General features: G+C 36.6%; 1 protein-coding gene across 5 annotated transcripts in view; it reads right to left on the bottom strand.

Moving 5' to 3' along the window:
* The window catches only part of TTC37 (tetratricopeptide repeat domain 37), an 84,346-nt gene that overhangs the window by 56,999 nt on the left and 6,841 nt on the right, over window positions 1-20,506 (bottom strand). For 3 of the 5 annotated variants that reach the window (XM_021084543.1, XM_021084545.1, XM_021084544.1), the window contains 8 exons: window positions 17,781-17,871; window positions 14,126-14,269; window positions 11,812-11,903; window positions 11,330-11,405; window positions 10,670-10,810; window positions 7,848-7,946; window positions 7,650-7,758; window positions 233-373 (listed from right to left, as the gene is read on the bottom strand). In XM_021084543.1, the coding sequence (XP_020940202.1) occupies window positions 233-373; window positions 7,650-7,758; window positions 7,848-7,946; window positions 10,670-10,810; window positions 11,330-11,405; window positions 11,812-11,903; window positions 14,126-14,269; window positions 17,781-17,870 (892 nt within the window). In that variant the 5' untranslated portion in view covers window position 17,871. Of the gene's footprint in view, window positions 1-232; window positions 374-7,649; window positions 7,759-7,847; window positions 7,947-10,669; window positions 10,811-11,329; window positions 11,406-11,811; window positions 11,904-14,125; window positions 14,270-17,780; window positions 17,875-18,215; window positions 18,344-20,506 lie in introns of those variants that run through there. The other 2 variants (XM_021084546.1, XM_021084547.1) reach the window with 2 other exon arrangements.

Below are 20,506 nucleotides of genomic sequence, written 5' to 3' on the forward strand. Positions count from 1 at the left end.
TACCATCCTTATTTTACAAATGGAAACACTGAGACACAAAAGTTCAATTTTCCTAAGGTCTCAAACTTAGTGAGTGGCAGAGTTAGAATCCAAAATTAAGCCGACTCCCGAGTATTCAAGTACATTTTTTGCTTCTATCATAAATACATATTCCTTAAAGAGAGGCCCAAAGATAAATGCCTGCTGACTAACAGCCATACCTCATGTCATATGCTGCACACCATACACTTACCTTCTGTTAAGTTCCTAACAGCATCTTCATACTTTTTGTCTTGTAATGCTTTAATGCCTAAACCAATGAGGCCTGGACCACTTTTCGAATCCATTTCCACTAATCTACAACAATATTGTGCTCCCTCATCAGTAAGACTTCCTGGAATTAAAAGAAAAATTTATTTGCATACATATACCGATTATGTGTCAAAACCTATATACTAAAATTTCAAAAGCTGTCTTACACATACACCCTCCAGATCCTGATTCCAGGAGTTCAAAACTTAAATAGGTCAACAAATGTAGAAAACATTAATATTTTCTACATAAATTAACATAAAATTATGTTCCTCCTTCTTTTTAAATACCTGAATGGAAAACACTTAACCTACAGCAGTGTGGGTAAACCAAACCTGCTGTCACACTCAAGGGTTTCAAGCAAGAAACCACTGCTAACTGCCACTAGGCTAAGACTCAGTGCCCACTACTTGCCACCAGGTCTCCCTTCCCTACTCAGCAATAGCAACTCTGCTTGTTAGAAGAAGGAATCCCTGTCAAAGCACAGTATCCTCACCAGTCCCACTTTGGGCAACAAGGAGCTGCTAGAGACGAGGCAGCCAAGAAGGCAGATACAGTGGACTATTCCAGAACCCTAGGACCAAAAGACAGGCTATTTAAGAGGACACCGTACGAAGACTTAGTCACATTCTTCTTCTTCTTCTTCTTTTTGCTTTTTAGGGTCCAACCTGTGACATAGGGAAGTTCCCAGGCTAGGGGTCAAATCAGAGCTGCAGCTGCCAGCCTACGCCACAGCCACAGCCACGCAGGAACCGAGCCCCTTCTGCAATCTACAGCACAGCTCACAGTAATGCTGGATCCTTAACCCACTGAGTGAGGCCAGGGATTGAACTGGCATCCTCATAGATATTAGTCGGGTTCATAACCCGCTGAGCCACAATGGGAACTCCCACATTCTTGTTAAGTTTACAAGTTCAGCAGTATATTTCTGCATCTTTTCAAAACCTTCCTTTCCTATGTAAGTTAATATTTAAGCTTATGGAAAAATCATCTAATGCCTATATTTACTTTGAATTTATTTTGGTAAAAAAATTTAGTTTAGACAACACTGTATGTTCTTTTACATTTCCATTTTTTCCAACCTCAATGTCAGAATTCCAGTTCCCAAAAAAGCATAGAAATAGGTGGAAAATGTGATTTCTGCTTTGAGAACAAACTGTGACTAACAATCACCACTTTAATAAATTATTTAATAACATTAGGAAAATTGTTAAAAAGTAGTTGAGACTATAGCTTGAAGTAATAAGCAAAGCAAACAAGTAAAAATAATTTATCTGAAAAAGAGACCTGAGGCTTTAATATCGATATAAAACATATAGCCCCAAACCACACATGGAACCACTCTTTCAGTAATAGAGGTCAAAAGTGAATTCTCTACATGATACATATTTCAGCTTACATATTTCAAATTTTTCAAAACCAGATACATAGCAATACGTAATCTCTAATTAATATTTTATATATTAATTTAGAAGTCCAAGTTAGCACAAAAAATTTAAGAATTCATAATGCTAAAGAATTAAAATTTCAATACTCTTTGGTGAAATACGAAAATAAATTGGAAGAAATACTACTTTGGTCAATAAACCAGTAAAAAAGACATGAGCCTGCCTCTAGACATGAATTTCCTTTCTGCAATATGTTCTATCATTTCCAGAAATATGAATTCCAAGAATGGACACTGCATATACCGTATATCCTCCAAAAGCAAACCACTGAGGGATTCCCCTCCCCACTTTTATCTAGTGATAATGTCTAAACTAGCTATCAGAATAACCTTGTTATATCAGAATACAGTTGTTAAAAGAAAAAACATGGAGCCCTGATCTCAAAAGTTTCTGATTCAGTAGGTTTGGCGTTAGACTTGAGAAGTTCCATTTAGGTGAAACTGATGCTACTGATTCAGAGATCACACTTTAAGAACCACTAGTCTTCAATATCTACCAATACTATACACCAACTGTGTTATTAGTTTTATAACATATACACCCTACCTTCGTTGCCTCCATAGCTAAACTAAAATTTCTGAAGGGTGAGAACTAGTATGGTATCTTGTAATGGTAGGCATTCATTAAATATGGTAATGATCCTTTAAAAATACCATTATGAATTGATGTCCCCAAAGGCTTAATCTATTAATAGACAATAGCTGAGAATTACTGTGGAAAATATTAAATCTCTAAAAGAGAAAAAAAAAGTTACTAAAATTTTACCTTCAAGTTCTACCCAACTGAGTCAAAACTCTCTTACTTCACAGAAACATAATTCATAATTCAGGATGAGAGACTATCCTGGCTACAAAAACTGCCCTTATCACAGAAAACACACCTTGGATAAAAAAAACAAAAGTCAATCATGCATTTTTCCAATGATGATTCATATTTTGGGTAACTAAAAGCTGTACAGAGGTGAATAAAGTGTGCTAGGCCCACGAAGATAGTTTCCAAAAGTTCCAAAATGCAGGATGAACACAAAAACCTTTTAAAACAAGGTAAATTTTCTTAACATATTCTCTCTCCTTTGCTGACATCTGGGAGCACAATGATAGAAGCAAAAAGAGCTACATGGAGGCTATATTCATGTCTAGCTCTGGATAACATACTCTCTAGATATGACCAGGTGAACTTATAGGATTTCTCTAGTGTTCACAAAAAGCATCAACAGTAATAACAACAGCAGTGATTCTGTGTAAAGAGAGAAAGAACATTGCAGCTTCAACCCTCAATCCACTTTTCCATATTAATTCTTGCTGAAAATACTACCTAAGTAAATGTGGAGGACAAGAACAGAAGAAAGGAAATAGACTTCATTGCTTTTGAACAGAAAATCATTTACTTATCTGTTCCTTTTTAATATTTAAAAGATTCTAAGATTCCAGATTCAGTTACTTTAAAACAGTTCGGCAACAAGATTTTTATTTGTCAATAAGGCAGGTTAGACTAATGGCTGATAAAAGAAGTTCTGAAAAGGTTCAAGGGAGATGCTAAATAATACCTATAAGAATTCTGTTTATTAAACTTTACCACAAAAAAAGGTGAGAGGTTTTTTGGTGGGTTTTTTTTTTTAATAATTTATTTCTGACATCCCAAACAAACCAATGAATGCTACAGAATTTTTCTTTTAAATGATCTAGCCTTCAGAGAAAAACAGCGTGTACTCATTTCTTTATTTTCACTTGGATTTTCTAATATTTCTAGAACACAAAATCTCAAGCTCTTTTCTGTGTGGATTTAAAGAATCAATCCTTCATTTCCTCCTGCATTTCAGCATAAAGCAAAATAAAGTAAATCAAAAAGGTCATTTAGCATGAAATAACATTTCATCAGATGACAACTGTGAAAGCTATTTACTACTTGTTATGTAAGTTATTATAAACTAAGTTATTTTGAAAATGAATCTTCAAGCCTTAACATGCAAGGGAGGACAAAAGAGAATGAAATGTATTATAACTAAGGTATTTTGAAAATGAATCTTATAAACTAAGTTATTTTGAAAATGAATCTTCAAGCCTTAACATGCAAGGGAGGACAAAAGAGAATGAAATGTATTTGTCCCCAGTGGAAAAGAACCCAGTGATTAACTACTGTGAAGTAGCAAAATCTGCAAGTACTAAAGTACTCTGGGGGAGGACACATCGCCTGTAAGAAACCTTATAGATTTTCAGTAGCACAAAGTTTGGCTTAAAGGAGCAATGAAAAGAAAAAGAAAGAAAGGAAGGAAGGAAGGAGGGAAGGAATCCTTAAGCATAGCTTTTTACTGTCCTGCATTCACTATTAAACTTCCACCCCAGAATAATGGTTCATATCAGAATGTACCTAAGCCTGAACAGCACCATTCCACAAATCTTCTTTTTGTTTTTGGGTTTGGTTTTTTTGTTTGTTCGTTTGTTCAGGACTGCACCTGCAGCATATGGAAGTTCCCAGGCTAAGGGTCGAATCAGAGCTGCAGCTGCCAGCTTAAGCCACAGCCACCATAATGCCAGATCCAAGCTGTGTCTGCGACCTACACCACAGCTGATTGCAATGCCAGATCCTTTAACCCACTTAGCGAGGCCAGGGATCAAACCCCCATCTTCATGGATACTAGTCTTATTCTTAACCTGATGAGCCACAATGGGAACTCCATTTCACAAATTTTGACAAGCAACATTACAGCAGGGAACGAGTGTCCCTTGGTGCACCAGAAGTGTAAATATCCACCTACCCACTTTCCTTTGCCAGGATATAGACCTTTCTTTCAATTCTGCAAAATACCTAACCCCAAACTCTCTTTAAGAATGATTTTTTTTCCCACATAAACCAACACCCTCTCTAATCAATCAGCATAATCCCTTTGCTATCTCTTGATTAGAATACATTGTCAAATATTGAATTTATGGTCAAAACTCTGCAAACTATTTGTTGATCCTATTCTAAAATGTGTAGGTTTGGGGGATATTAGGGTATATATACTTGACAAATCCATATTATAGGCATTAAGAAAGCATTAAATCAGCCCTCCAAAAGAAATGCCAGATTATCTTCTTATGCCAGTTAGTATGCAAGCAGGTAAAGAACAAGAGAATGGCACAAACCATTAATAGTTTTACCAGAACAAAAAGAAAAGACTGAACACCAGAGATTAACTTCTCAATAGCAATTGTAACATCAAAAAAAGGGATGAAGGGATGGGTGCCAAAGGCCACATAATATGGCCTCTGTTATCTTGGGAACAAACTGGGTCTCGTGTTAAAATTTGAAGAAACCAGACAATTTAGAACTATGCTTCCTATCAGAGGAATACAAACAAACAAACAAAAAAACCACACCCACACACACCCACACACAAATTATAAGCATGCTCCTCGTACTGAAGGTCTCTTGCATGCCTCATCCTCTTGACCTCAAAGCAACATCCGTAACATTAAGTAGCCCTTTATTCTTAAAACTCTCCTACCAGGCACAACAACTGCAATTCTCCTTCTCCTCGAAATGTCTACTATTCCCCTTCTCATGCTTCCTCCTCTTCTCACTTAAATAATCAGTCAGTCCCTGGATTTCTTCTCTTTATACCCGCTAACCACTTCTACTCTTTTCCCATCATTTTATTCTAAGTTCCAAATCAATCACTTTGACCAAAAAAGCAGCCTTCTAAAAGCCTCCTAATCATAAAATTAATTAGTTGCCCAATGCGTCAGACAGAGCTCCTCTCTAACATGCTCTTTCCTTGCTCTCTGTGTTGCTTTGCATCAGGGTGCCCTAGCCTCCTGTCTGACTTCTTTGCTTCTGTTTTCCGTTTCCCACTTCCCCCTCTTCCTCCCTACACTCATCACTACCCAAAGTACAGTCTTCACTTTTCTGCCCTTTAGGCATCCCCTGAAGTCATCCACTCCATTCACTTTCACCTACATGCACATGAGTTCCAAACCTTATGGTTTAGTCTGAGTATGGATCTCACACGGGCAAACCCCATGGGCATCTCCCTTTGAATGTCCATTAGCATCTCTTCTCAACAAGTGACCTTTCCTACACACCATCATTGGTTAGTGCAACTTTTCAGGAGAGCCTAAAGTTAAAAGTGATTTCTCCCTCCCTTCGCCTCTAAGAAATATCTTTCATTTTTCATTCAGCAGTTACTTTCTATTGCTGCTATCATATTCTCAGTTCATTCATTCCTATAGTTCATCTATTCCCAGTATCACTTATCTACCCAATCTAGTCTAGCTTCTGTACCATCTATCCTGCACCCCATATTGGTTTAAGGCTTTATACATTGTAATCTACTCTCTACAATACTTTCAATGTTTTCTTTTCTCATGGTAGTGAAAAGTTCTCTTGCACATCTCTGACTCAGTCAAAGTAAAGAAAAGGGGATCTACTTACTTTTCACCATAAAAAAAGTCCAACACTGAAGGTAAGAGTTCTGTACTTTAACCTAGACACCAGGGCGGGGGTAGTACAAGCTGGACTCATACAGGAAAGTCAGAGTGGGGAGAGCCAAGGTAGGTGCAATGAGACTTTTAAACAGGAATCTTCCCTCAGTTTTCTCTAGCACTAGTTTTCAACCGTTTCAATTACAAAACATGTGATGGTCATTACGTTACAAACACAGCATTCCTATGTGTATACTCATTTAGTGAAAAAGCTTAAATGGATTAGGAAAGCTCTGTAATAATTTGCAATCACTGTCACTCACACTGGTGCTGGTAGTATTAGTTCCATTCTAATGAATGACTTCTGTGAACTTTGTTCATATCAGGTGAATACAGGCATGGACAGGAGTAACACTCAAAAAAATGTTTAAATATCTATTTAGCACAGACACTGACAAAAAGGACAGCAGCTCTTGTGAAAACTAATGCGGTCAACATCCTGTAAATTGACAGGCACAAGACATTCACGGCTACAAGCTTTGGCAACTCCCAGCAGGCTAGTTGTCATCACTTCTCTATCTTCCTCCAAACAAAATACACAAAGAAGCAAAAGCATGATGCATACACTAAGACATACTCTCTGACTTGAAGTGCATTATTTTATTTAAAAAGAAGGAGTTCCCGTCGTGGCTCAGTGGTTAACGAATCCGACTAGGAACCATGAGGTTGCGGGTTCGATCCCTGGCCTTGCTCAGTGGGTTAAGGATATGGCGTTGCCGTGAGCTGTGGTGTAGGTTGCAGACGCGGTTCGGATCCCACGTTGCTGTGGCTCTGGCATAGGCTGGCGGCTACAGCTCCGATTAGACCCCTAGCCTGGGAACCTCATATGCGGCAGGAGTAGCCCAAGAAATGGCAAAAAAAAGAAAAAGACAAAAAAAATAAATAAAATAAAATAAAAATTAAAAAAAAAAGAAAACCATTCACAAACATAACAATGTACTTGTGACACTGACATACAACATATCAACACTGAGAATGCTCATCTTTCACACAATCTTTTGCATGACATCCATATCCCTATGTAAGATGGTCCAACCCACTTAACTAAAATATATCTGTTATTCTTCCCACTACAGCAAATAAAATTATTGTACTATTTCCCCAAACCGCACCAACTTCTATAACTCTGCTCATGCCATTTGGAGTATCTTTCACCTTCTCATGTTCATCTAATTTCTATGGAAAATTCAAGATCTTCAATTCTCACCTTCAAAAAGACTTCACTGATCAACAAAGAACCTAGTAGCTCATAATTCTTCTGCGTCACTATACTTTCCTATGCTTCTTAACCTTTTTGCACATACGAAGACTACACACTGTACTTGCTTTCATGTCTAGAAATACTGAAACAATACCATATACATCACAGGCACTAAAACAATTTTTGTTTGACAGCAACACCACTCTCACACCTCTAGGACACACAATATAATAAAGAAGAAATTACCTGATTCAATTAAATGCAAACAAAGCACTTCTAATGGATACTGTACAGTGGGATAGATGTTTATCATTCCTTCACAGGCCTTCTTCAACCTAGAAGTCTCATGAGGAAACTTGAAAATATAAAAGTAAAAGAAACTGAGTAGTAGCAAAATATACTGGTGAGCATTTTCCTCATTAGAAATTTTTAAAATTAACTTACTTTGGATAAACACTGAATGAAATGTCTATAAAGCACTTGGTGATCTTCACTAGGAATTTTATCTGATAAGCCCAGTGCATTTTCAAAAGCAGTTAAAAGCTGAAACAAAAAAACAAAAGCTATTGTCTGCACCATATTTAAACGACAACTTGAACACAGAAGACTTGAATTGAAACACTTGAACATAGAAGACTCACTTAAACAAACTACACCCTGAACTAAAAACTGCAAATGTATTTGTTTGTTTTCTTCTTTTTAGGGCCACACTTCACAGCATAAGGAAGTTCCCAGGTTAAGGGTCAAATCAGACCTAGAGCTGCTGCCTGCATCACAGCCACAGCAACATGGGATCCAAGCCGAGTCTGCAACCTTCACCACAGCTCACGGCAACAACAGATCCTTAACCCACTGAGCAAGGCCAGGGATTGAACCTGCATCCTCATAGATACTAGTTGGACTCAAAACCCACTGTGCCACAACGGACACTCCTGCAGAAGTGTTTTATTGTCTGACCCATATAATTTCAAAAAAGAAAAAAAAATGTATAATTAAGTTTGGGATACATTCTAACCCAATTGGCCAGCACACCACACTAAACCAAAAAGGGAAACTATGAATTAGTTGACATTAATTTAATAATACATTCTCAAAAGTGCCTGCTGTTCCCTATTAAGTAGTCAGGGAGACACAGTCTCATATGTCAGGGGAACTGCTACTGCACAGATCACTTCTAAAACGTCTCTTCTATAATCACCAATACATTCTTTGGAACATCTTCATGATAGCACATCTTTGGTATCAAAAACATTTTTTATGAAGTTATACTTTTGGTAAAAGAAAACCAGAGATATGACTGAACTATAATGAAATAATTTCTTATACAGTATTATTAACCTACTTTGAAGAAACTCCAGAAGAGGCCTTCTAAATATGTCCTGAGCAAGAACGGCAATACTATAACCCAAGACAAGCACTTTTAAAGAATATCATTCATTTGGTTATGTAAGTTAAGCATTTTTTAAAATAAATTTCCATGACTTTATAATGAAAATCATAATACAGTTCACTACCTCAAATTTCCTCTGTAAAGTATGGTATAAAATCTATATTAATACTGTTCTGATAAAGTTAATGATCTTGCAAGAAAAAAAAGGAATCCTAATTTAAACAGTCTAGCACAACAAGTTTAAAAAATAATAATGAAATTAATCCACAGGGAAAATACTGATACATTTTTTCCTGAACACAAATAAAGCAGAGAATTATTAGCATTCAAGGTGAAAATAACCCCCCCAAAAAATCCTTTTATCCTATTTTTAACATTTAAAATCAGTTCTTAAAATGATAAATATAATTAGTTCTCTTTCATGGAGGGGTATGGTATATACAATTTTAAAAAACATTTTACTTATTTTGGTATGTGTTTGATACTCTAATAATCTATACTATTTTAAGGATATTACGAAGTCATAATATGAAGACATGATTTAAGAGAAGTTGATATATCACCTAATTTTGTTAATGCCCGATTTTTTCCACAATTGAATCCATATATAGATAAACCACTACACAAACAAATGCAAATCTTACTCTCTCATTTTCACCCCTAGCCCTTAGGACACTGTCTGACATAGAGTGATAAATTTCCCCTAAACACTTTCTGATTAAAGGAACAAATTAATGAGTGAACAAATGAACAAACATACCAAGAAATGAGCTTCTCATCCTATATAGGTCCTACAATTGCTTACATTTAAAAATTCCACTCAACTTAACAATTATACATTGAGTGGCTATTTACTATAATAAGAAATTCAGGGGCAATTCCCAATGTGGCTCCGTGGAAATGAATCTGACTAGCATCCATGAGGACCCAGGTTCGATCCCTAGCCTCACTCAGTGGGTTAAGGATCTGGCATTGCCATGAGGCTGAAGACACAGCTCGAATCTGGTGTTGCTGTGGCTGTGGCATAGCCCAGCAGCTACAGCTCTGATGTGACCCCAGCCTGGGAACCTCCATATGTCGGAGGTACAGCTCTAAAAAGACAAAAAAAGAAATTCAGTTTACTTTTAAACTTAACGAATATAGAAAATAGAATGATGAAGATATTTTCAAATTATGGTTCTAAACCAATGGGGTTTTTTTGTAGGCTTTTAAAAATTATTTCCAATTACTTCAAAGTCTGCATATTAAAAAGGAATAGTTCTAGGTATAAGTACTCTAAGTACTAAATATAAACAGTCTAGTTGAATTGCTAAGCCTCTAAGTAATTCAGCACTCCAAAATATAAAGAAACACACCTTTAAGGTAAAACTTTTTATAAATTATAGCAGTTTTGAAAAGGCCAACTTTGTAGTTTCTTTTTCAGCCAGTCCCTGGCATATGGAGTTCCCAGGCCAGGGAACAAATCTGAGCCACAGCTGTGACCTAGGCCACAGCTGCAGCAATGCCAGGCCAGGGACCAAACCTACGTGCTGGCACTGCAAAGATACAGATAATCCCACAGTGCCATAGCAGGAATTCCCACAGTTTATTTTTTACAGTGATTAAGTAACTGACTTACTGTAGATTCTTACAAATACAAGGAAATAAAATTCTGACGCCATGAATACCATTTCCACTCTGTCCAGATTTAGTATAAGACTGCAGGCCTATATTTCTGACTTTATCAGGAACTCTATGAATTTAAAATTCAACACTTACAAAATATCTAGTCTCACATATAGGGCTCTTCTATATGATACCATTCTGTTTCCATTTTCTAAATTCAATTAAATGATCAACTTTCATGACACAAACTGGAGAATAAATGGGTCAATACCAACTGCTGGGTCTCATTATTCTGATCCTCAGTACTCTCAGCCAGCAACTGAGTCAATTTCCTCCACAGCTGATGAAGCTCTTGGTTGTCTGCACCCTCTTCCTGCCGTGTCTTTATCAATTTGTGCCATGTTCGGGCCACCTATCAAGGAGATTTTAAATGGTTATTTTATCTTAATTACTAAAATGCCATTAAAAATATAAAATCTGCAAATATTTTTGCCTGCTAATACATAAAAAGAGCAAACACAGAACTCTATCTACTATGAATCTCATAAAAAATAAGGTGATTAAGCAAATCCACAATAGCCTATTTCATAAGAAGTATGACTGAGATATCAGAGTATACAAAGGAATGATGAATGTAACACCCCAATCCTTATAACTTATAGCAGCAGCTATGGGACACCACAAATGGGTCATTAAATTCTAGAGATGATACCTTCAATTATTTTATTTACACCTGCCCATGTTTGAAAGAGTTTGGAAAGTATGACACCTGAAATTTGAATTCCAAGTTATAGTTTTCAAAGCACTGTAATTTGTATTAATACCATAATACATATTAATTTTTAAATTTTTCCCTAAGCTAAATGAAAGCTTTCTTCTAATAATGGTTTTATTAAAAGAAATCTACCACCCCAGCAAATCATTAACCAACCTCTACGTGTTTCTTTTCTTGGTAATACAGATCCACAAGTTTCTTACAGACATCACACCACTTCTGTTTGTCAACACTTAGAATGAAAAAAAGAGTTTTGAATCCGATTAGTAAAAACAAGAGGACTTCAGACACAAAAATTAAAATATTCCCTAAATAAACCAGGCACTATTTTAAATTAGAACACATCCTCTATTATACTAGAGTAAAATTTTATAAAATGAACCTTTCATAAAAAATAAAAGGTTTAAGAAATATTATCTCCCATTATATTGACTGAAAAATAACATTTAAGTTCTCAAGTTAGTCAATCCCGTTACTATTAGTGCTGCAATCAGAATCAAGAGATTCTATACCAACAGTTTGAAAGAAAAATAATTCCCAATTCCCAGTAAATATATGGAGTATTTCTATAGCATTTTTAATCAATTTATCCTAATTCAAGCTTTCAAGAAACTAGCCTTTCCCCATACACTGCTTACCTTTCATAAAGATCCAGGAGCTTTTGGTAAACACCAGGTAAGTCATCCTTGGCATTTACATGATTACATTTCTCATACAGGCTTGCTAACCCCTAAAAGAGGAAACAGAAGAGATTATTTTTCCAAAAACTTCTAGTGTGCTCACATTTATTTTGCCAAATAAAGTGACAATCTATAAAGATTATTTATAATAGAGATTATTATAATTTAGAGACGAAATAATGTCTAGGATTTGCCTCCAAATAATTGAGGGTGGGAAGGAGATGAAAACATAAATGAAAAAATATTCCCCATGGAGTTCCCACTGTGGTACAATAGGTTAAGAATCCAACTGTAGCAGCTGAGGTAGCTGCAGAGGCATGGGTTCAATCCTCAGCCTGGCACAGTATGTTAAAAGATCCAGGGCTGCCATACCTGAGGTCACAGCTGAGGCTCGGATTCAATCCCTGGCCCGGGAATTTCCATATGCCATGGGTGGAGCCATACAAAAGAAAAAAAGAAAAAAAAAAAAGTACAAATATTGGCCATGAATAGGTTTTTATTGAAGCTAGATGATGGGCACAGAAGGGTTCATTCTATCATTCTCTTTACTTGTGAAAATATATTTGGAAAGTGTTCCACAGTTAAAAACAAACAAACAAAAAAAAAAACCTTCTAATATTTATTATAGTCCTAACCCCTAAGATGTTACCATGTGACATGATTTTTTTTTTACCTTTATACGTAGGGTTTTTTTTAAAATTATAGTTGATTTACAATGTTGTGCTAATTTCTGCTGTACAGCAAAGTGTTATACATATATACATTTTTTATATTCCTTTCCATTACGGTTTATCCCAGAAAATCAGATATAGTTCCCTGTGCTGTACAGTAGGACTTTGCTTTATATTCTTTCTAAATGTAATGGTTTGTTTGCATCTACAACTCCAAACTCCCAGTCCACTCCTCTCCCTTCTCCCTGGCAACCACAAGTCTGTTCTCTAGGTGTGTGAGTCTGCTTCTGTTTTGTAAATAGGTTCATTTGTGTCATATTTTATTTATTTTTATTTACTTAATTTTTTTTCTTTTCTTTTTTCTTTTTTTGCTTTTTTAGGGCTACACTTGTGGCACATGGAGGTTCCCAGGCTAGAGGTCTAATAGGAGCTGTAGCCACCAGCCTACACCACAGCCACAGCCACACCCGATCCAAGCAGTGTCTATGACCTACTCCACAGCTCACGGCAACGCCAGATCCTTAACCCACTGAGCTAGGCCAGGGATCGAACCTGCAACCTCATGGTTCCTAGTCGGATTCATTTCCACTGTGCCACAACAGGAACTACCTTTTTTTCTTTTAATGGTTTCCTTTGCTACCCAAAAGTTTCTAAGTTTGACTAGGTCCCAGTGGTTTATTTTTGTTTTTATTTCTATTGCCTCCGAAGACTGACATAAGAAAACACTGGTTATGATTTAGGTCAGAGAATGTTTTGCCTATGCTCTTCTCTAGGAGTTTTATGGTGTCATGTCTTATGTTTAAGTCTTTAAGACATTTTATTTTTGTACATGGTGTGAGAGTGTGTTCTAACTTTACTGATTTACATGCAGCTGCAGGTGACACTACTCTTATATTGTCAAACAAGAAATATCCTAGTATGTGGAAACTGTCATTTTTGCTTCAAATAAAGATCAGATCTCCTAAACCAATATAATAAAAGTGGGCATCAGAGAGATGTTAACAGACACCGCTCCTCGTGTTCTTGTTCATGTTATCCTGAGACAAACAGGTTCATGTTCTCCAGAGCCTACTACCTCCTACTAATCACAGTTTCTAAGATGTGACCGAGATGTGAAACAAAGTTATTAAATATGCAAAGGCTGGAGAAGCCAAGTAAGTAACACAGACCATTAAATAAGAAAAAAGAATTTAACTTGAACTCAAAAGAATTTCAATGTTTTCTATCATTTCATTTTTTTAAAAGCATGTATTAATATACATTTCTTTTCCCTCAAGAAGTGCAAAGAATATTCCTGATAAGTCTCTCATATGCACATATAATTAAGTTGGAGATTTATAAAATCATGTTTCAATTTCTGCTCTAAAATTTGAAAATAATCCATTGGATTGTATGTTAAATAGTGATAAACACCATCGTTGACACAACTTTTTTTTTTTTAAACTAAACTTTTAGGTTTAAAGGATCAATAATTTTTTTTTCTTATACCGGCTAAATGGAGATTTAAATGCTTATTTTAAAGCTGGTACCTGTAGTGTGAAAAATAGGAAAAAGTTTTTTTCTTTAACATAGTAAAAAAAAAGAAAAAAATATCAACATACCTGCCAAGCTAGTAATTGGTCTGGCTCTAGTTCAGCAGCTTTCTTATAGGCACCCTGGGCCTGATCGGGTTGTTCTAGCTCGGCTGCAGCAACACCAATAAAAACCCAGGCATTATAGTTATTTTTCTCTTGTTTTAACACTGTCTGATTTAAAAATTAAAAGAGAAGATCATTAAATTTTGGAAGCTAATGGACAAACAATAATAAAAAGACAGTCTATGTAAGAGTCAGGATATTTGGATCTACAACTCACTGGGTGATTTTAATAACACCCCTTAACATCTTTGGTCTTTAGTTTCCTCAGGGAGAAAGGGAACTAGACTGGATCAGTGATGGTAAGGGTTCCAAAATACGAAGTATACTTTTTAAAAGCTGTCCAAGTAATTCTGATGTTTCAACCAAATGCCTCCCTCTGCCCCCGAGAATGGTGAGTATAAAAAGAACAGTAAAACTATTCTTACCACCCAACCATCCTGTCAGCCTCCAGAGCATACTGCTACTAGTCACTCAGAAAACTATTTTCCTTATCCTTTCACCTTATCTAACTTTCATAGTTTCCTTCACTATGATAACATATCCCCATATTAAACAGATAGATTTTTTCACCGAAATTAAAGGCTAAGAAGAAGGTTGACTCCAATATGACTATACCAAATATGTTCAAAATAAATACTAGCTGTGGAGGTTTAAATAACATCTGTCAACTAGAATAAAAATGTAGGGCCATTGCTTTCAGAAGTAACAACTACATGCTAAGGTAAAACAGTTTGAAATAGAAAGCAAAGATGTTCTAGTGAAAAAAAAAACTAGTAGCTAAAACAAAATAGGCTCTTAAACTTCACATATTCTAAAGAAAATGACAACATTTTCATGAGTTGAAACAGTCAGATTATTAGGCTTATGTGCATCCACGTAACACTTCTAGCAACCTCTCACCAATATACAGCACAAGCTCCACTCTATTCCACAATGCTACCTTCCAAAAAACCAGCAGCAATGAGCTAATTAATTACCAAAGCCAAGTTCCGAACTCGGGGGCTATTAACACTTGTGTCCCCAACATAACTACTGAGCAAATGATAAATGCCATAGTCAACCCAACAATTGTTAAAAACCTACTATCTACCTGATGACCAGGGTTTCAGAATCTGAAACATACTATTAAGGAAATAATTATAACAGTGTGCCGAAAGCAGGTATGAAGTATTGAGATGATATAAAAGTACCTGACTCCAAACTATCTACACAGGCAGAGCAGAGCAGGCTCCCAGAAGGAATGCTTATACTGAGTGACAGACGCAGACAAGGCAATAATCAGACAATATACAGTCGACACATTAAGGTGTAACATCTCACCACTAAAAATTTCATTCAGTCTCAACCAACATTCTAGGTTATTACACATAAAGTAATCACACATTTGCCACTGACTAGTTCTCATCTTTGCTTTCTAGTTGAGTCTCTCCAGTATAAATTACAAACTGCTTGGTGTAATTCCTATCTGAATCAGAAGAGGGCTGCCGTGGTACTGCTGTATCTAGTACTAGAAACAGATTCATACATTTATTCATTAGATCAGCCTAGTGCTGAAGGAAACAGCGCCTCCCTCTCCCCACCTCCTTTTTCTCTCCCCCAGTTTTGTTTATTTATTTATTTATTTATTTTTGTCTTTTTGTCTTTTTAGGGCCGTATCCGCGGCATATGGAGGTTCCCAAGCTAGGGGTCTAATCAGAGCTGTAGCTGCTGGCCTAAGCCAGAGCCACAGCAATGCCAGATCTGAGCCACCTCTTCAAACTACATACACCACAGCTCAAGGCTAAGGTTAAGATCCTTAGCTCACAGCTAAGGTTAAGATTCTTAACCCACTGAGCGAGGCCAGAGATTGAACCTGCAACCCCATGGTTCCTAGTCAGATTCGTTTCCCCTGCACCATGACAGAAACTCCCTCTCCCATAGTTTTAACTAACTGCCCACCTTCTTCTAGATCAGAATTAGTTTTGTCATGGCCTTATCCCTGCTGGACCCAGTCACCACCAGAAACCTAACCCCATAAGGGAATCCTTTACTCCTTGTGACTCTCACTCTATTTTGCTATGTAATTCCCCCCATCTTCTCCAGTTCTCTCCCTTCCACTGTCCTAAACTCTTTATTGCAACCTCTGGAATTCCCAATCTGAGCCAGCCAAGGTCCCTCTCTATTTTCAACCTTTCTTTTAACTGTGCCAAGTTCTACCTCAATGAAACTTGCCTACTCCCCTACAGATCTTACGTGCTGCAACTGATTTCTTTTGTCATATCTTCCACACACCACAGACCAGAAGGTGAGGATAAAGTTCTCCTTGCTCACAGTGTCACCTTCATTCTTCTTCTGCTGCTTCCTCCTTCAACAACCCCAGTACCTCTGAAGGTCAAGCCATCCAGCTATACTGCAAAAAAATGTCCTTCTGTTGCTACCATCTACCAACCTCCTAGGAACTCCCCTTTCCTTCACTGAAAATACTGTATCCTTCCTCTCCACTTCAACTCCTGTAATCACTCCAACGTTCAATGACCCACCGAACACCATGGCCTCCCAGTCACTTACCTTCAGCACTACTCAGCCATCTAATCCCGAGATCCCCAGGATGCACCTCTCCTATCCTGTCAGTTCAATTACTGTAATGGTAACAATTCTTTAGCCTCTGCTATGTCCAGTCTTTTTATCTTCTCCTCCTTTACTGTCACCCTATTTCTTAATTCTTATCTTTCTTTTCCAGTTTAGACTCCATAACCCATCACTATCAACAACATCCTCCACTCCTTTGCCTCTCTTTCCCCTCATCTTTCTCACTAAACATACTTGAATTCCACCATGCCCATCTCAAAGCCTGAGAAGCTGAACATGAACGAAGAAACTATATAGCCACACAGCTTTGATAACATAAAACTTCAAATGGACATTCACCAATCCTTCTTTCTAATCCTTACTGTTAAGTTTCTTTTCCCACTATGAGTAACAACTATTTCATACATTCTTTTATACCAAAAGTTCTATACAATTCCTCTTCCATCCTCAGCTTATTCCTCACTAAGAAAATAGAAGCCATCAGAGGGAAGCATTTATCTTCCCACCCTCAAATCTACAAACCTCACAGTCATCTATTTTTGTTCCTGTTAAGATGGAAGAAGGATCAAAGGCCCTCCTCTCAAGCTCCAGACCCACCCACACTCACCTTCCCCAGGACTTCATTCCTACAGCTATCCTGCATCTCACCTGCACCTTCAATGCCTCCCTCTGGAGCAGAACATTCCCATCAGCATATAAAGGAGCTTTAGAATCCTGATTCTCCCATCCATAAACCAAATAGAATTAAAATGTCAACATATCATTAAAGAATGAAAACTTTAAGATACAACAGTGTTCCACCACACAACCCATCAAAAGATACCTGAGACACATTCAGGTTTTGAGAACTTGGTTTGGATAAGTTACCAGTACAGAGGAAGACAAAACTAAGTGGCAGAAGTAGGTTATCCCTGCACAACCACTCTGATGGCTCTTCTAAGTGGCCTTACCACTTCTGTTACATTTAGACAGTAGATGATTCACATATTACAAATCTGTGATGCTCATAAGTAGGTAACATAGTATTGTGGAAGAAAAAAATAGTGGTTACCTTACAATGTTTCAAAGCTTCTTTGTATTCTTTGTTTCTGATTGCATCTCTAGCACTTTTTAGAGCAGTCTTTACTTCCTTGCTGGACATTCTGTCAAAATAAAAAGCATGAATGAACCTGCAATGATATCTGCCTAACTGTAATATTTCCAATCAACTTAAGGAATTTAACCTCTGAAAAAAGGTATATGTAATTCCTTCTACATGGAACATTCTTCCCCTCTAAAATAAACATAGCTTATTCCCTTACCTCTTCATATTTTTTCTTAAATGGCACTTTTTCACTGAAACCTTCCCAGGCCACACTATTTAAAATTTCATCATTTCTGTCCCCTCTACTCTCAACCACTGCACTCCTCCATAACACTGCATTTATCTTTCTTCAAAGCACTTATCACCAACCAATATATTATCACATATTATTATATATTTTACCTATTTATCTTATTTATTATCTGTTCCCCAACCCCCACCAGAATGTAAGTTCCATGTACACAGGATTTCTGACTGCTGTTGATGGGTTGTTATCATTGTTTAACTGCTGCATCCTCAGCACCTAGTATCTGAAAAATTGTATATATTAATAAATATTTGTTGAAATTAAGTTGTATTTGAATTATATTCACTCTCCATATAGTAGGATAAAACATTAGATGATCCTAAGGACCAGGACCCAAAACATATATCAATATCAATTCAATTCCACACGAAGCAAGTAGAATAATTCAAAGTCACATAGCAAAAACACTAACACAAATATATTTCGGTAACTATAAGAGTTTAAGAAAGCATTCTGTTTTAATATTAGCTTCTATAAAATGCAAAACAGGATATTAGCTTTCTTCACAGTAAGGATTACAGTATTATATAGTATTCTTTGTAATACAGTATTCTTTGAAGAGAAATAAATGTAATGTTTACTCTTAAATGAAGGCAATGAATAGCAAGAGGACTATATGCTAATTTAAGCCATAAAAAGATCTTTCAATTGGTAGGCAAAGGATTTCTTCATTTAATCTTAAAATATAAAATATAATAACAATTTTAAATAAACAAGATATCTTAAGATCCACAACTTATTCTGGCTTATCAATAAACAAGTCAAATTCAATCACAATTTGATGTTGGAAAAAAAAGAATTATTTATATTTTCTGCCAACTTCACTGAACTCTAATCTCAAGAAGGTAAAACAAAGCTAGGTAAATATTAGGTCATTATAGACCACAATGTTCAAGGCAGTAAAATGAACCAAGAAGATGACTCACTAACATGGTACACGAACAGTCCTTTACATCCAAAGAAGCTGATATTTAAGAAGCTAGGGAACTTAAAAGGAGAAGAAAAAAAAAATCTTTTTGAATCAAACAATTTGATTCAAATAATATAAAAATTAAGATATCCACTTATGGCAGTTTCCATCACTGCTCAGCGGTAATGAACCCAACTGGGATCCGAGGACATGGGTTCTATCCCTAGCCTTGCTCAGTGGATTAAGGATCCATCATTGCAATAAGCTGTGGTGTAGGTCACAGTTGCAGCCCATGTTATGGTGACTGTGGCTGTGGCCAGCAACTACAGCTCCAATTTGACCCCTAGCTTAGGAACTTCCATATGCCGGGAGTGCAGCCCTAAAAAAAAAAAAAAAAAAAGATACCCACTTATACGTGGAATCTAAAATATGGCACAAATGAACCTATCTACAGAACAGAAACTGATGGACATAGAAAACAGACTTGTGGTTGCCAAGGGAGATGGGGAGGGAGTGGGGTGGACTGGTAGTCTGGGGTTAGAAGAGGCAAACGCTTACATTTAAAATGGACAGGCAATGAGATCCTACTGTACAGCACAGGAAACCATATCCAATCATTTGTGATAGAACATAATGGAAGATAATATGAGAAAAAGAATGTGTGTGTGTATATATATGTGTATATATATATATATATAGATATATATAACTGGGTCACTTTGCTGTACAGCAGATTATAAATCAACTATAACAAAATTTTTAAATTAAGATATCATAATTATAATTTACTTGCAGCCAGAATAAGACTTTTTGCCTAGTTACAACAATTAAAGCAACATATTTCATATGCTTTTATTTTAGAAACAGTTACTGAAATTATCTTGGCATAAATTTATAGGGGCAAAATTCAGAAGGTTTTTTTTTTTTTTTTTTTTGGTCTACAAATCTTGTTTGGAGCAGGCAACAAATTCCACTGCTGACTTCACATTAAATTTCTCACACAAAAGTTATCTTTGGTAGATAACCCTGCAGACTAAAAAGAGAATGTCAATGATAATGACCACTAATCTGGACCAATAGAAAGGGATAGAAAGAGAAGCCAAGAAAAATGAAACAAAAAATGTCCAAGTTAAAAAAGGAACAAAAACAGGGAGTTCCCCTTGTGGCTCAGTGTGTTCCGGACATAGTCTCCATGAGGATTCAGGTTCGATCCCTGGCCTCAATCAGTGGGTTAAGGATCTGGCATTGCCACAAGCTGCAGCATAGGTGGAAGATATGGCTTGGATCCAACGTTTCTGTGGCTATGGTGTGGACCTACAGACACGGCTCCAATCAGACCCCCTAGCTTGGGAACTTCCATATGCTTCAGGTGCGGCCATTAAAAAAAAAAAAGAGAAAGAAAAGAAAAAAAAATGTTTCAAGATAAGTCCAACCAAAAAACAAAAACAAGAATACAACTTTCCCAGGATAAAGATC

The sequence above is a fragment of the Sus scrofa genome, chromosome 2 (genome assembly GCF_000003025.6).
Source record: "Sus scrofa isolate TJ Tabasco breed Duroc chromosome 2, Sscrofa11.1, whole genome shotgun sequence".
Classification (NCBI taxonomy): Eukaryota; Metazoa; Chordata; class Mammalia; order Artiodactyla; family Suidae; genus Sus; species Sus scrofa.